General features: G+C 44.2%; 1 protein-coding gene across 1 annotated transcript; it reads left to right on the top strand.

The window, feature by feature from the left end:
* Positions 1–318: 318 nt before the first annotated feature.
* tor2a (torsin family 2, member A) lies at positions 319–4,708 on the top strand. The gene is made up of 5 exons (XM_071903490.2): positions 319–461; positions 871–1,136; positions 1,526–1,701; positions 2,796–2,923; positions 3,948–4,708. Exons 1-5 carry the CDS (start codon positions 341–343, stop codon positions 4,190–4,192), a joined length of 936 nt encoding a protein of 311 aa, XP_071759591.1. The 5' UTR covers positions 319–340; the 3' UTR covers positions 4,193–4,708.
* The last annotated feature ends 11,667 nt before the right edge of the window (positions 4,709–16,375 follow it).

Genomic DNA, 16,375 nt, shown 5'->3' on the forward strand with positions numbered 1-16,375 from the left:
TATATATATATATATATATGTATATCTCTTTTATTTTATTTTTTATTATTTTTTTAATGAATGTAGCCTTCTGTATATAGCCTACAGAGACAGAAGGATTACACTGAGTACTTCTCAGATACTGTATTTATCTTTTTTCTGGACTGTGACCCTCCAACGTGTTCTTTGCGACCTACACCCTGCGCCCTGCGCCCTAGCCGAATGCATCATGGGAAGAGAAGTTCCTCTGAGACTTTGTTCCGTGTTACTGGACGCCATCCTGAAATAGAAAAACTACAAGCCGTCCAGTCCCGGTCTCCGGACGGTCTGGGTTGATTTCTCCTGCCAGCAGGCTGCCAAGATGTTGGCTATCCTGTCTGGGCTGTTTCTGTTCCTGTGTAACCCGGCCTGCTGCGTCTTCCAGACGCTTTACTGCACTCTGTCCGACAGCTGCGACTGCGACTTTAAGCCGAATATTAGAGGTAAGACCAGAGACGGAGCTAAGTTAGCTAACTAATGGCTACTTCCTCTTGTTAGCCAGCTAGCTAGCCAGCACAACTGGACTGAAAAGCCAGTGTTATTAGCTCGCCCAGTTAGCCTAAATAATAAAATGCGTCTCATTCATGTCCTAAAAATGTTACCTGGCGTTTTAGTATTCTGTGTCCATGACGAGCTAGATAGATTTTTTATTGTAAACGTTGTGTTTTCCCACAGCTGCTTTGTTATGACAAGCTAGCTAGCAAACTGTAATAAGCACCCAGTGTTTACATGCTGTACTGTGTATGCAGCAAGGTTAGCTAGTTATTAATGCCGGCTAACAGAGATATTAGGGCTAAACTGCCCACACCAATCTGATTAACATTACTAACTGTCTTTATTTATGTGAACCAGACTTGGAGTGGGACCTGTACAAAAATGTGTATGGACAACATCTGGCCCAGGACATCGTGTCAGAGGAAGTGGCTAACTTCCTTCAGAATAAAAGCCCCGACCGGCCCCTGGTGCTGTCCTTCCACGGCTCGTCCGGGACGGGGAAGACGCTGGTCAGCTCCATGTTGGGCACGCACCTGTACGGCTCGGCCATGAGCAGCCCGTACATCCACCAGTTTGTGCCCGCGCTCCACTTCCCCTCACCCAAACGGGTGAAGCAGTACAGGGTACGAGTCCCCACGCCTCCTGACCCCACTGTTAACTAAATCACTTCACACCAGCTGTAGTCATGTGTGTTTAGAGAGCGCAGGTTTGACACAAAGTGCTTTATAGAAACTAAGAGTCACAAAACGGATAAAAACAAGAGAAGTACAACACGTGTGCATGTACGAGAGTGTGTGAAACAGAGAGAGAGAGAGAGTGTGTGTGTGTGGTATATTATACCAATATAAATGGTGGTATATGATTGGGATAGGAAGTTGCATTTAACAGCTTGTCCCAGGTATGATCTTAAAAGGGATGAGAGCCTGTAGGGATGCACCAGCCTTATGAGCTGTTGTCAGGAATATTTTGTGTCTGTAAACACAAGGATTAATTCCTCCTCCTTGGTTTGCAGTCGGAGTTGAGGAGCTGGGTGAACGGGAACCTGACGGCGTGCGCCCGCTCCGTCTTCATTTTTGACGAGATGGAGAAGATGCCGCCCGGCATCGTCGACGTCCTGGAGCCCTTCCTCGGCCCCTCCCACGTCGTGTACAGCACCAACTACCGCAAGGCCATCTACGTCTTCATCAGGTACACACAGACAGGAAGACAACCTGGAGGCTGGTGGAGCACAAACTTCACCAGACTCTTAGCACTGTTTTACCAGCCAGATTGATTTTTGGAAAAGAGAGAAACCTGTAATTATTGGTTTTGTTATCTGCCAATATGGCTGGTAGGGTACAGAAACTTAAACTTCAGTGGAGATTTGACTTGCATGACTGAATTCTCAATTTGGGCTGAACTATTCCTTTAACAGGCAGCTAAAATTGACCAGTGTTTGTCTGGTAGTAGTTTTCTACCCTGCATGGGTTAAGGTCAGTTCTCTTTCAACTCACTCCATTCAAAGTGTAAATTGAAACTACATTTATATAACGGTCACAGAGACCAGATCATTTTCAATAATTTCTTCGTAGATTGGCTAAAAGAACATTTCTGTGGCAATCTATTTGGTTAATTTTGCAGAAAAAAACCCACTTCCTAAATTGAATGTGAGTTTACCTCGACCCAAATGAATACAGCTCCTCACTACAGGCACTAAATATGGTTATTATGCATTTTATCAGATTCCCGAGCTGCAGTGTCCTAAGTGACTGTGACCTGGTGGTCATTGGTCAGGATTTGTGGTGTTCATTACTGACAGCCTCAGCCCTTACTCTGTTATTTAGGCTACTGTCACGGGTAACATGAGGATTGATCCAAGCAGCAAATTTGTCAGTGTTGATTTAACTCAAAGTGTTAAAATGAACACTTCCAATGTATATATGAGTCCACTGGGCTCATATAAACACTGGGTAATTTTCTGTAGCTTTTTTGTTTAAACCAGACTCACTGGACCGGAGAATTTCAGCAGGCAGTTACATCTCTAAGCAGCTCAAGTCGTTTTTACAATAGGAAAGACTGAGTGATCAGAGGTTGTTCACCTACCAAAGACTTATTAGCCACGACCGTTTCACAGTTTTGATTTTCACCATTTAGTGTGAACTAGTGCAGATAGGGGTTCAGTTTCTCTCTCAAGGACACTTTTGGAATTTTTTTTTTGCATTTGCCTGGTGGACAGGATTCATTTCAAGCCTTTCTTTGTAGACTTCTGATGTGTTTTATGTGTGTTGTGTGTTTCCCTGCAGCACCACCGGGGAGAAGGTGATCAACCAGCTGGCCCTGGACTACCGGCAGGCTGGCCGGGACCGAGAGGAGATCAGGCTGGCCGACCTGCAGGACGCCATCGCCCAGACAGTTTACAACAGCAGCACAAGTACGATGATCATGAGTATTTGTCTCGGTTTCAGGAAACAGTGGTTGTTGCACATTTGCACCTTTAAAATATATTTTCACTTTTTCCAGTGCAGTATTTCTCAAGGTAGCAGCAGCTATAAAGTATTGTTTTCACTCTTACTGTCTTACTTTTTTTGCGTCCTTCTTTACAAAATCCAAATAATAAATAGTTACTAGTTTATTACTTTGGGGTTCAGCTACAACCTGAAGGCAAACTTTGGCCAGAATCTGTTCTTGTTTGTGTTCATCTGGTTTAAAAAGTGTCTCCAGACGACAGACGATGATCCACTTTTAGGAAGCAAAACATTTTTAGGATTTTCCTCTCTAACGTCGGGCCGGTCCATTTTTTTCCACTTTGCTCATTGCTTCGTTTTTCCAAAGATGCTCTCTGTAAAGTTTCTCTGCTGCTTCTCCATCTGAGCTTGAGTTTTGGTCACATGATGCACGCTGCACATTCAGAGGTTGTGATTGGTCAGCAGTAATGGAAGCGCTTGATAAACCACCCTGGGACTTTTAGGGGAATTGAAAATATAACACTATATAATATCGTGTTATATAATATAACACTTCAATATCACTGAATTACACAATTACATTATCGTGGAAACATAAAATCGTGATTTATCTACAATTAATTGTGCAGGCTTGTTCCCTGCTCACCTGTCAGCCTTCAGTTTCAGGTTTGAACTGTTAAAGAATAATAATAACTCAATACTTTACACTACTACTTTTGTTATCTTTGAGTAACAAGAAGATTAACATGTGCATATTCAATAGTTAGTGTCCCATGGTGCTTTTGAGATGATGCAACCATAGCTGCTACCATCCACTAAAGCAGTGCACAGTAAAGAGCTAAATACTGACACACACGGAGGTGAAACTGCTCCCAATCTTTTTTGTTGCATAATGGTAAGCTGATCAAAAAGCTTATTAGCTGAGAGGTTTGTGTGTAAGCCTTGTTCCACCTAGATGAAGGGAACTGAACTGAGTCCCTCTCCCTCCAGGTGGCTTCTGCAACTCCACCATCATCCAGCAGAAGCTCGTCACCCGCTTCGTTCCCTTCCTGCCGCTGAGCCGGCGCCACGTGGAGCGCTGTGCCCGCCGCCAGCTGTGCCAGCTGGGCTGGTGCTGGCGCAGTGACGTGGCGGAGGCGGTAGGGGGCGACATGATCTACGCTCCCGACAAAGGACGGTACTTCTCCACCACAGGCTGCAAGGCCGTCCCGGCCAAAATCAACCTGTTCCTGTGAGCGGCGTTCGCTCGCCGGATGGAAAGGGAAAATTCTCCTCAGCGATGATGAGCTGGGGAAAGGGAACGTTGAGAAGGAGCAGAGCTGTGACTCTGTATGGATCTCCGAGGGGGAAATTAGTCTTCCTCCCTTTCCACAGAGAGGTCAGAGGTCAGACGGAGCAGCACCTCTGGAGCTTGGCATCATGGGGAATCGAACTTCTTTATATCAGTTTCTTTAACATATCAGCTGCCCTGCTGTCGGCCCGGAGTCTACCCAGAAGGCACCGGGGCTTTACCAGACTCTGAAGTGCACACAGCCAGAAACCTGAGTCTGTCCTGTGTGTACAGGAGCGGTAATTCCCCCGAAAATGTTGCCTGTCTGTTCGGTGTACTGTCCAAACATCAGAAATAGAACGGGAATAGAATCCAGTCTGTTTCTTTGGTCCAAACCCAGGAGTCCTGCCACGCTCTACCTCAAACCCAACTCAATCTTTCCTTCCTGAACTTGTAAGTCGGTCCAGTGTGGTTTTAGATTTCAGAGGTTGTGATTCGTTCCCTCTTTTTTTTTTTTTTTTTAAATCATAATTTATCCAAGGGAATGGTTTTGCTTAGAATTCATGGTATTTTATTTTTTGTCAGCACCGCCCTGCTTCACATTTCATGCAGTTCCACACATTCACACTGGAAGCTTCCCAGTTCAACCACAGTCTTGTACTGGCGGCCGCTGAGCAGCAGCTGGGGGGATTTGGTGCCTTTCCCGTCTTGTTAGCTGGCTAACTACGGTTTAAAAGGAGACTGGTTTCTTTTCTTAGATTAGACGTAGATTTCTACTTTGGAAGTTTTATTTGGGATCAGCGGTCTAAAGCTTCCTGTCCTCTCTTGAAAAGTCTCATGTTCAACTTGTCTGTCTGTCTAGTTTGGGGCAAAACACACACGCATTAAAAAAAAGAAGCAACAGCGTCCTAAATGGAGATTTTATTCTAATCGAACTGAGAAATAGAAAACCGTGATCTGTCCTCAAACAAGAAATTCCCGGACGGACGTTTCAGCTCATGGCATCATCTGAGTCAAACTAAACACACTTATACACTGAGGGATGGATATTCACAGGTGCAATAATCAGATTAACCTAGAAATACAATCATTAGAATAGTAACTGTCCCCAGAGGCCAGAATACGTTTATTAAATGTAGATCTATAGCAACTAGAAGGACCTTGAACATCGGTGCTTTTAACATTCATAATTCCCAAATTCATGCGACAAGGCTGAAAACATTGATTTTAATAGGAGGAATATGGACTTCAGATGAGATAAGACATAAGATATGCTCCAACTTATTTAACAATATAATATAAGGTGTGTTTTATGGTAATATTCGGTTTGACACTGATGATGGGATAAGCCGAAACGCCTGTCTTTAACTTCTTGAGCACAGATCACTTTTTTTGTATTTTTCAGTTCGACAAGGAATAAAATCTCCATCATTTAAATCTCAGCTCCCTCTGTTTTTAATGCTGTGTGCGGAAACTCTTCACAAATTTGTATTGTAGGACTTTATCCTTCACAGCAGCGACTTCCTGTTTTTATACCCAGACCAGGACCATCCACTTGCCTTCTTTATGTTCAACACAACATGAAATCCTAATAACATACTGATCCAATATGTAGCTATTATCAACATATGTGGTACTGAAAAATAATACAAATGTATGTTGTACCAAACTAGACATGTTACGTGTTGAAAATGTCACAGGCTTTTTTACAAGTGTAGGATTAGTCTTATGGGAAGCTGCGGTGGTTCTGATAAATATCTCTGGCCAAACTAAAGCACCCTTTTAAGATGGTCAAACAAATCTATTGTAAAAAAAAAAAAGAAAGAAATCAGAATCAGAAGTAGGATTTTACTTGAAAAAGGTCTTACTTTGGTTTATCTACAGGCTTTGAAGTTATGGTTTGGGAGCAAATTATCCTTTTTGCCATTAGGTGGCAGTAAAGACTTTATATAGCCAAGAGAAGATCAGGTGAGGGAGAGTTGACTTGCAGCTTGGTGCTTTTTAATTAATTTAATCCATTAGATATTATTTCAGTGTTAAACTAATTTCTTTTTAGAGTGTTTTGTTGTATTTTGTTGCTTTACTTTATGAGTTATTGTTAAGGCAACAGACTGTCTGTGGATAACGTGCACTTTACTATATGAAGTACTATGGAGGATAATTGGACCTGTTTTATAAAGGAGATCAAGAGAAGTAGTTTAGGTTTACACTCTCTCTGTCTTTGTGAAGGCAAAGTGTCTCTGCATGCAGCTGATGATAAGTAAGATAAGTAATTATGCCTCTGCCAAATGTAATTATCGTTTAAATCGAAAGAAATTCACGCAAATCTGTTCAGAAGTGGATGATTTGGATCCTACGAATGATTTGGATTATTCGTTTTATGTAATGATGGCTGTGTTAAAACTTTAGACAGCAGGTCAAAAAAAAAAAATGAATTCATGAATTCACCAAGTACAAGACATGGACAGGTTGTGTTGCACACTTCAGTGACACAGTACATGGTGACACATGATACAGACAGCAGGACGTCACACACAGTATAAAGGGAAGTAAAAGACTTAAAGTAGGCTGAAGGCTGTTTGATGGACTTTCAACATTCAATCACTTTTCACTGATTTTGTTCGCTCAGTTGAGTGAATTCCAGACAGCGGGTTAACTATCTCAACTAAGGTTTTGACCGTAAAATGTATGTATGTGTGTGTGTGTTGTATACAGACCTGGATCAACAAGCATAGCAAACACTTTTTCGTTTTAAAGCAAACGACAAGGAAAAGCATTTGAACGTTAATTTATTCTGCATTTCTGTGATTGACAGCTTACCTGACACCGTATGAATCGTCCTGAGGCGGTAAGCCCCGCCCATTACAGCTACAGTAAGAATTATCTGTAAATACTGTGCGGCCAACGCCGGATTGTATGTATTGATATGATTTTATCACCGTGCAGCAGAGCAATGCAATTTACATTTCAGCTGTTGCTATCAGATGTAAAGAGCGTTATTCTTCCAGAACTGAGCAGCAACTGAAGGTGTTTCTTGGTTTTGTGATCTTCCACTGTCATACTTCACTTAAGAACTTGGCCATGTTTTCACTGGGCATCGATACCGGATTGATTCCCTCTTTACTTGTCTGGACCTGTTTCACCATGTAGGTCCATTGCTAAGCACAACTTTTTGCAGTGTATCATAAGATCATGTGTAGTTTCCATCTCAGCTGCTGTTGTAACCATGCTGCTTTCAGTCAAGTTGTACATGAAGCTGGCAACCTGTAAGCTACCACCAGCTTCCAGGCAAATGTTGGTGAGTTTTGGCTGGAGCTGGTAGGTTTAACTGCCTAAAGGCCATTTGGACACTTCTATCCAAAGCACCTTACAGTGCCAGGAGTGCATGCATTTTTAGCAGGGCTGGTACCAGTGGGAATGGAACCTGTAACCCTGGCAGGGTAAGTGCCATGCTCTACATATTGAGCTATACCTGCCACTGTGGCAGGAAACGATTATTATTTTTAGGGTTGTTTCTGTCGATCCGGCTGCAGAAACTGTAAAGTGGACCGTGAGTTCTGGATCCACCAGTCTGTGGTTTCTGTGGATGAAAAGCAGTTTCCTGTTGTGATGGTAAGTTGTAGCCACAGTTGTGCCTCTGATGCATGGGTGGGATGTTGATGTAAGGCATATGTAGGTTTACATTATGTTGGTTGACATTACCAAATGTTGCTCCTCTATCTGACTGTCGCCCACCTCAAAGCCAAATGTGGGTTTTTTAGGTAATGCAGTGTAACTGAAAATAAATTTTAAACACAAAAAAGTGGTGTTTTGTGGTGTTTCAGACCTGAAATTAGAGTCTATTGTGTTTTAACATTTATATTGATTCATTTATTTTTATTTATGTGTCTATATAGCTCATTGTAGTAAAAGGGGGGGGGGGGTATCAGGAGACATGTTCTCTCTGCACTTTGTCCTCTCTGAAAAAGGTCATTTTCAAAACATATTCCTATACAAACTCAAGTATCAAACACGAAAACTATGTATACTATCCAAGTATGTCTCATATCTGCTTTATTTTTTGTAGTTTTCATCATTCTCTGCTGATCCCTGCTCCTTTTATAGAAACACAGTTTCTTCATATTTCATCATGAGTACACACTTTGATCTTTTTCTTAACATAATCAAGTGTTTATGGCTTTCCAGCTGGTTGCCAAATACCTTTTAGTCTAGATACCCGCCAATATGACAAGATTTCATAGCTATATGATTACAAGATTTTTTAAAACAAATGAACAAGTTGTTATACAGTGGTTCTCATATTTCTAAAGGAGCTGTTGAGCAGTAGTGAGTCTTTTCTTGTGCCGCTAGCTTGGCTAACTGTTAGCTCCTCTGCAGCAAATTCTTAATATTCAAAATAGACCTGCATACATCTTAAGTGGTATAATTAAATAATTAAAACGAATCCTTTCATGACAAAATCGAACATGAAAATGATTAGAAAAACTGGAATTTGTTGACAAGAACCATTTGTTAATAAAAACAACCAAATTCACATTGCGCGATAGCAAGTTAGTTTTTTGGCGTTTCTGTCATTTTCATGGAAAATCTGCACAACTTCTGGATTGTACAATGTCCAAAGACGTTTTCCATCATGTTTAATTGGACGAGAGAGTTTATTTGAGGAATAATATGTGGAGGGGTGTGAACTTGTGGCTAGGAATCTAACTGTTAGCCGTTAGCCGTTAGCTGTTAGCTGTTAGCTACCCTGAGCAAAGCAGAGGAACGATGCAAAGTGGATTGTCATGACTGTTAAAAGAGCTAAACAGCTGTCCGTTATGCAACAAACTTGGTGTCTTTGTAAATCTTCCAAGATTATGCTAAAAACGCTGCTCAGAAAATTTTAAATTTTTCATCACAAAGTTAGATATCCACCATTTGAAAACGGTATGACACCTACGAGTCAGTGACTATTGAGTAAAACTTCTCACCTTTGCAGAAGCATTTCGTCTCAGGTAAGAGAGTTCCAGATATTATACTCAAGAAATTTGTCAATAAAAACACATTAGATCCCATCATCAGAATCCAACATTTTGCAGTTTTTCCATCCTTACCTTTTCAGGCCTTAAAACTGATATTGATCCCCTCTGTAATGTAGACTGAAGGGAGCTGCTGCCTCTCTCTGATGTTTCCTCCTCATCCTGCTGCTGCTGAACAGAAGCAGAGCCGATCTGATCTGACTGACAGAGATGTCGCTCCGCTATCTGCTCCGGCCGCCCGCCGCAGGAAATTAATAGTTTCTCCATCGGAAATGAACAGGTGTCAGAGGTCTTCTGTGTGTGTGTGTGTGTGTGTGTGGGTGTGGGCAGGTGTGTTTTCATGTGCACATATGGTCCTGTGTGTGTATAGGTGGGTAGGTGGGAAAGCTGTATATATGAGCCCCCAAATTCATTGATATGTGTCAAGTTAGATGTATAAAGTCATAGGCCAGCCAAACATTTTCGACCTGGACCCTATTTTCTCATCATTTCCCAACATACTGATCGATTCGGGATAAAATCTGGTCAGTTGCTTCACTATTGAGCCCCTGCTTGTTTTCCAGGGTGCAGCTGTCTAATACAGTCCCAACATGCCAATGGACGCTCCAAAACTCAACCCCAAAAGCACCTGAAGCATGTCTTTTTCAGCATATTGATTGCTCACGCTGTAATGAGACATGACAGTGAAAAGATGTAAATGTAAATGATCTAAAGTCAGGCCTTTCTCCTACAGTTTTAATGGTATGTTGTCGGCTGCAGCTACCTGTCGATATGCAGCGCTGTGTGAAGAAGTGCAAAATAAATAAATAGTGAATGTTTTCAGGTCATGGATAAACTGAGAATGTGTTTTGGGTGCTTTTTTTGGGTGATTTGTTGAGGCCCATTAATTGGCCCGATTGGAGACTCGCACCCAGGCAAACAAGATGCAAGTAGAGATCAAAGAATCAGAGAAGAACAGATCAAAACCAGTTAGGAGGCGTCCTGGTGGCTCGTTTGGCTGAGGAACAAACCACAATGTCCTGGGTTCAAATCCAGTCTGTCATCCCCTCTCTCCCTCCACCTGTCTTTGCTGTTTCTATCAAATATCTAAAAAAGGCAAAAACAGCCCCAAAAAATAACCTCTAAAAAAAGAAAATGGGGGTTTCCCCACTGTCCTGGTGGCTCAGCGGTCTAAGGTGTGTACCATGTAAACGTAGCATCCTGGGTTTGAATCCGTCCCAGGACCTTTGTTGTATGTCATCCCCCTCTCACTCACAATGTTTCCTGTCTCTCTCTGCTTTGAACTATGTAATAAAAAGGCAAAAATGCCAGAAAAATCAAGGAAATGTTATGCTTTAAACTGAAAAGTCGAGTTCTGACGGCACAAACAGAGAACATCGCAAAACCCTTCGACTTCAGACTGACAGCCAGGGCAGGAAACTAACGTTTTTTACCCAGTGGCCACAGTGGTGCTACATCCCAAATTTTCACTATTTCACCAGCCAACTAGATTTTATTTCAGGCCTCCAGATGCAGCCTGGGTACCTGCTGAAGTGGCTGACAGAGGAAACTAACTTCTCAGCCAACATTCACCGGTGTTTGGAGCTGGTTTCCTCCCTGCTGACGGCGTTTGGGAAACATCGCCTCGTTCCTCTGACAGCGTTCGGCGAGACCCTTCACCCCGTCTTCTCCTATATATGCCACATCTCGCTGCGATCCTGCCGTGATGACTTCATTACCCACCCCCCCACCCCTCTTTAACCCCCCCCAGGTGGTGAGGAAGAGGAGGGGTTGGAAGGTCAGCGCTCTGAGAGGCCTCTTCACCCCAGCTGCCGTTGTTGGAGGAAGGGCTTTTCTGTATCGCCATCCTTCTGGACAATGAGACGGCCATATAATGCCAGGATGACCACCGGGATCCCCACCCCGTTCACACACACACACACACACACACACACACCTCTCCATGGCCTGACCTCTGAGCCTGTGTTCACACGCTCCCTGTAGAACAGCTGGACCAGCCCCTCGCTACTGTTGGACCACCTCTCTCTCTCTCTCTCTCTCTCTCTCTCTCTCTCTCTCTCTCTCTCTCTGTGTGTGAGAATGTGAATGAGTGAGTGTGTGTCTACTCTCTCTTTCTCACTCACTTTCCCTTTTGCTCTCACTCTCTTGCCCACTTGCTTTCACTTTCTCCTCCCTCACTCACTTTCTCACTTTTCTTCCTTTCTTCCTCTCTCTCTCTCTCTCTCTTCCCCTCTGCCCCTCCGTCACAAATCGGGTGTAAAAAGCCACTGTGCCTCCACCACCTCACCCCTTCCCAGCCCTCCTTCCTTACCCCCCCCCCCCCCCCCCCCTTCTACTACCCTCCATCGGGGCAACAATGGGACGCTGCCCCCTCCTCCTCCCCCCTCCCCCCCCCTCCACATCTGTGAGTGCCCCTCTGTCTCCTCATTCTTCTCCCTAACCGCTCCATTATTGGGCCTCTTTCACTTGTAAATGTGGCCAGCGATACTTCTGATGGGTCTTTTATGCACGCGGCCGGGGTCAGGAGAAAGGTAGGGGCTGGGGAGGTGGGGGGGGGGGGGGTGGATACAATGAGGGGTGGGCTGGGGTTTGGGGGGGGGGCGGTTTAAGGAGTCTTGTGCGTTTTTTTGCAGGCCAGAGTGTGAGGGGACAATTGTGACAAAGAGTTAAATCCTTTTTTGTGTGTGCAGTCATTTGGGACGGTTGGGCCCGGCCCAACTCTTGCCTCTTGCCTCGCATTCCTGCAGCCGTCCCCTGGCAGGACGGGACGGCCGGGCAGGACGGGCCTTTTGGTGGGACGAGCGGAGTAAATCTCAAAGCCCCGAGCAACGGTCAGGAGCTGTGAGGAAGGATGCGTCATTCTTAAACAAATCTGTGTGTCCAGTGTGGGACAGCGCGCGCTTGTGTCCCGTTTCAACACGTTACATGTGCTTAGTCCATAGGTGTTGCTTTTAACGTATGTTGTGTTAAAAAGTAACACAAATGTGTGTTGGACACATGGATTTGCTGAAAAATGTGCACTCACTTCATTACTGTCACACCAGACTCTGAGTCAGAATTGCTTTATTAGTAAAAATACATTTATTTGGGTACTTTACACTTCTGAAGTCCCAGTACGGCTGTGAAGGGCTACATGGACAAACTTGGTGTATTTTTGCATTATCAGCGGCTCTCTTGTCCTTTCTGATTGCATTTTTGCCCCCTGAGCACTTTGCCATTTGTTTTCCATGCTATTTTTTGTCTTTATTCATAAAGTGCATTAAATATACAGTAATTTGTCATTGACATTGGCACTAGAGACACATCAGCAACTTGCAGAGTAGCACAGTACATGCTGACACGCCTGGTACAGGACAACAGGACACAGCAAGGGGACCAGGCAGGTTTTCAAACTGCAGTAGAGAGTTTCATAAACCAAATTTAAAGGTGCTTCGTGTAGCATTTTAACATTAATAAATCATTACCACGTCGATTTTGAGACATTAGTGAAAGTACTGTAAACAAACTAGACCATCACTGAGAAGCCTGTCAGCTTCTATCAGCCTCTACTTTGCATTTTCCACTGTTTCTCTCCTGGGTCGGATTTGGAGGGAAATCTGCTGGATTGCTTTACAGCACAAAACAGGAAGAGGGCGCTTTATGTTGCTCGGTGGTTTTTGTTCTAATTTTACTGAGCCAGACTTCAACTTTAGCGATGTTTTGGTCGTGTGAAGCTCAAAGAGTGGAGCAAGGCACTAACACTGCCGGAGGTTTGATTCCCACCGGGGCCACTAATGCTGAAACTGCAGGGACAGTTACCTTGCACTGCGTAGCGTTACATTACACTGCACATCATCATGCTAAATCATGCTACATTACGCTAAGTTACACTACTTTATGCTACTTTACCCCAAGTTACATTATGTTGTATGTTGTGTTGTGTTCTGTGTTACAGTATGCTATGCTACGTTACCTTATGCTACGCTACATTACGCTACATTACACTACGCTAGCTACGCTACGTTACGCTACGTTCTGCTACTTTACGCTGTTACGTTATGTTATGTTGTGTTACGTTGTGTTACGCTGTGTTATGTTACGTTACGATGTGTTGTGTGTTACGTTATATTACGCTACAATAGCCTACATTACACTACAATACATTACGCTATGCTACGTTATGTTACGTTGTGTTATGTTATGTTGCATTATGTTATGTTGCGTTGTGTTATGTTGTGTTGTGTTATGTTGCGTTATGCTACATTATGTTACGTTGTGTTATGTTATGTTGTGTTATGTTATGTTGCGTTGTGTTATGTTGCGTTATGCAACGTTATGTTACATTGTGTTATGCTACGTTATGTTACGTTGTGTTATGTTATGTTGTGATACGTTACGGTGTCATGTTGTGTTATGTTGTGTTACTAATGTAGCATAACTGTGTTATGCTACATTACGGTACATGTCGGGTGATGTTAAACAATGTAAATGTAAATGTTAAATGCTAATGTTAAACAATGGAACATTGATGATGATGTGATGTGATATTATGTTATGTTATGTTATGGGTTGGGGTTAGTAATACGTTACGCTAACTTACGTTACGTTGTGTTATAATGTGTTCTGTTACATTACGTTACACTATCCTATGTTATGCTACGTCATGCCACATTCTGTTCCATCAGGCTACATTGCGTTGCGTTACCAGACATTACATTACGTTCCGGCTCAGAGCAGTGAGCTGTGCATGTGTGACTGTGGCTGAATGGGCTCCATGGTGTCATGGCCTGACCAGCGTGCCGTGGGATTATATGTTATTTTAGCTTCTGTTCTGACCTCAACACACACACACACACACACACACACACCCTTCGTACGCAACAGAGGGGTGGTCTCTGTGGCAATCGAGTCTCCAAGACAACAGGTGAACAAAGGGGACGCGGTGGGGGGAATGTGAGGCGAGTGGGAAGGGTGGGGGGGGGGGGGTGAGGGGTGACTAGAGCGGGCTGATGGGAGATGGGAGGGGGTTAAAGAGGGGGGGGGGTTAAGTTGACCTTGGCCTCTGTGTGGTGGTCAGATGGGGTGCGAAGGCCACAGGCCGTGAAGGAGGAGGAGGAGGAGGAGGGAGGATGAAGAGCAGGGAGGGATAATGCCTGTGACGCCTCTCGCTCTCTTCAAACTTGGAGTGATTAATGACAACACACACACACACACACACACACACACACACACACACACACACACACACACACACATACACCACCCCAGCTGACCCCTGTGAGCCCGCTGCTCAAACAGCGGCCCCCGGGTCTTTGACGTGGTCACTTTCCCAACACTCCTGATTGATGAGTGATTCCATTCCCACCCACAAATTATGGTAATGCTGAACATGCAGAGGAACGAAGAGCCGCAACTCTGCAGCTGCTCTGCTGAGCGTCTGATCCCGCCAAAAACTACATTTACAACCTTTTATATCTTTAAAAAATAACATTTTTAAGCCATTTCTGCTTTGTTGTTAGAATATGCTTCCTTATAAACAGTAAGTAGTAATTACGTCTTGTATGTTTTAAAGGTCAAAGGCCAGGACTAGGCTTTACATATCATGTAGAAAAAAATGACACCTGTAAATGCTACTAAAACATATACCATCTACGTCTGGACCTGTAATATTGTTGGTGTGACTGGAGATTAATGCTGAAGCAATTTTTCTTAGTTTCACCACTCTGTTGGGAGGTGTAACAGTCAGGAGTGACATGAAAAGTGGATGAGAGAAAGAAGGGATGAGGTCCAACAAAGGTTGCATGTTGGACTCAAACCTACGGCGCTGGAAGCACATGCCACCATGCATCCCAGCATGCTGAGCTTCTCTTATCGGCCTCGTTTCCCTGCATCATGGTGTTTTACCTGTGATCTTTACATCAAAAGGAGACACCCAGCACTTGAAAACAAGGAAACCAAACCAGACAGAAATGATTCATAGTGCAGAATTACAACAAATTGTCATAGATTGTATACATATACCATACATTTAAAAGGATAGCTGGTAAATTAAGTTGATGTTTCTTCAGAGTCTAAGAAAACACCAACAAGTCCTCGACTGAAGGAGGTAAATATAATTCTAACTGCTATTTCCATGTGTGATAAAATCCAACAGCGCTGGTTCATACAGAGAGAAGGTCTAGGAGAGTCCCACATTTTGAAAAATATTTCAGTTGTAAAATTCAAAACGACCGTGCATGTTCTGTGAAACTCTGCAGAGTGACACACAGTCTGCTGTCTACTTTATTCCTTGCTCTTCCCCATTTGCACTGAATGTCTCTTACCATGTATGCCAGTATATGTTCCTATTCACTACATGAGCAACGTCACCCAGACAAATGACTGAGAATCCTCTGTGTTTTTGGGGAATAAAGTGATTTGCTGCCTTGTCGTTCCACCTTCAGCGAGGATATTTAGAGACAATCTGAGCATCATCTGTGTGTCACTTTGTGCCGTGTCAAACTCTTTAACTAGCCCACATCTCTCTGCACCAGCAGCCACTTGGCTATTAAAGTGCCTCTGATCCTTATTATAGAAATCATGGAGGACACACACCGACTCGGCAAGTTGCTCCCTGCGCTGCTGCAACTTAAACCAAGATGTCCTCCTCTGGCCAGGCAATAAGTGTTGCTTAAAATAAACAAAGCTGATCATTGGCTGGGAGGGGCGGTGATGTCAGAGCGCCCCTGCTCACCACAGCTGTAATGGCACACAGTGCGTCCGCAAAGCCGGGGCTGAAACTGAACAATGGTGCAGTGTGGGGAGATGGAGGATGGACAGCGGGCAGCGGGGACAGGAGTCCTGTTTGGTACCGATGGAGGGATGGGTGGGAGGATGGGGTGGAGGTGGAGGGAAGAGGGTGGGGGTGAGGGGGCGCTGCTCGGTCAGAGACGGGTGCAGACGTCTCGGACGTCTCCGGCCGGCGATGAAAGGCGAACTGCGTCACACGGCGAACTCGGCGTACGCACAGACTCCTATTCACATCCGCGCCGCTGGAGTCGTGTACGCAGTCGACGTCACGCAGCCGGCGGACAGAGCGGCTGCGCAGCTCGCAGACGGACCGGGAGGCGTTTTGAAAGCAGCCGTTCGTCAACGCCAGTTTTTGAGGGCCA

The sequence above is a fragment of the Centroberyx gerrardi genome, chromosome 8 (assembly GCF_048128805.1).
Source record: "Centroberyx gerrardi isolate f3 chromosome 8, fCenGer3.hap1.cur.20231027, whole genome shotgun sequence".
Lineage (NCBI taxonomy): Eukaryota > Metazoa > Chordata > Actinopteri > Beryciformes > Berycidae > Centroberyx > Centroberyx gerrardi.

Bases quoted from the DNA above. Each gene is read 5' to 3' on its own strand.
- tor2a (XM_071903490.2), top strand. From the start codon at position 341: ATGTTGGCTATCCTGTCTGGGCTGTTTCTGTTCCTGTGTAACCCGGCC. The intron at 1,702-2,795 runs GTACACACAGAC...GTTTCCCTGCAG, and splicing joins GCCATCTACGTCTTCATCAG to CACCACCGGGGAGAAGGTGA. The intron at 2,924-3,947 runs GTACGATGATCA...CTCTCCCTCCAG, and splicing joins AGTTTACAACAGCAGCACAA to GTGGCTTCTGCAACTCCACC.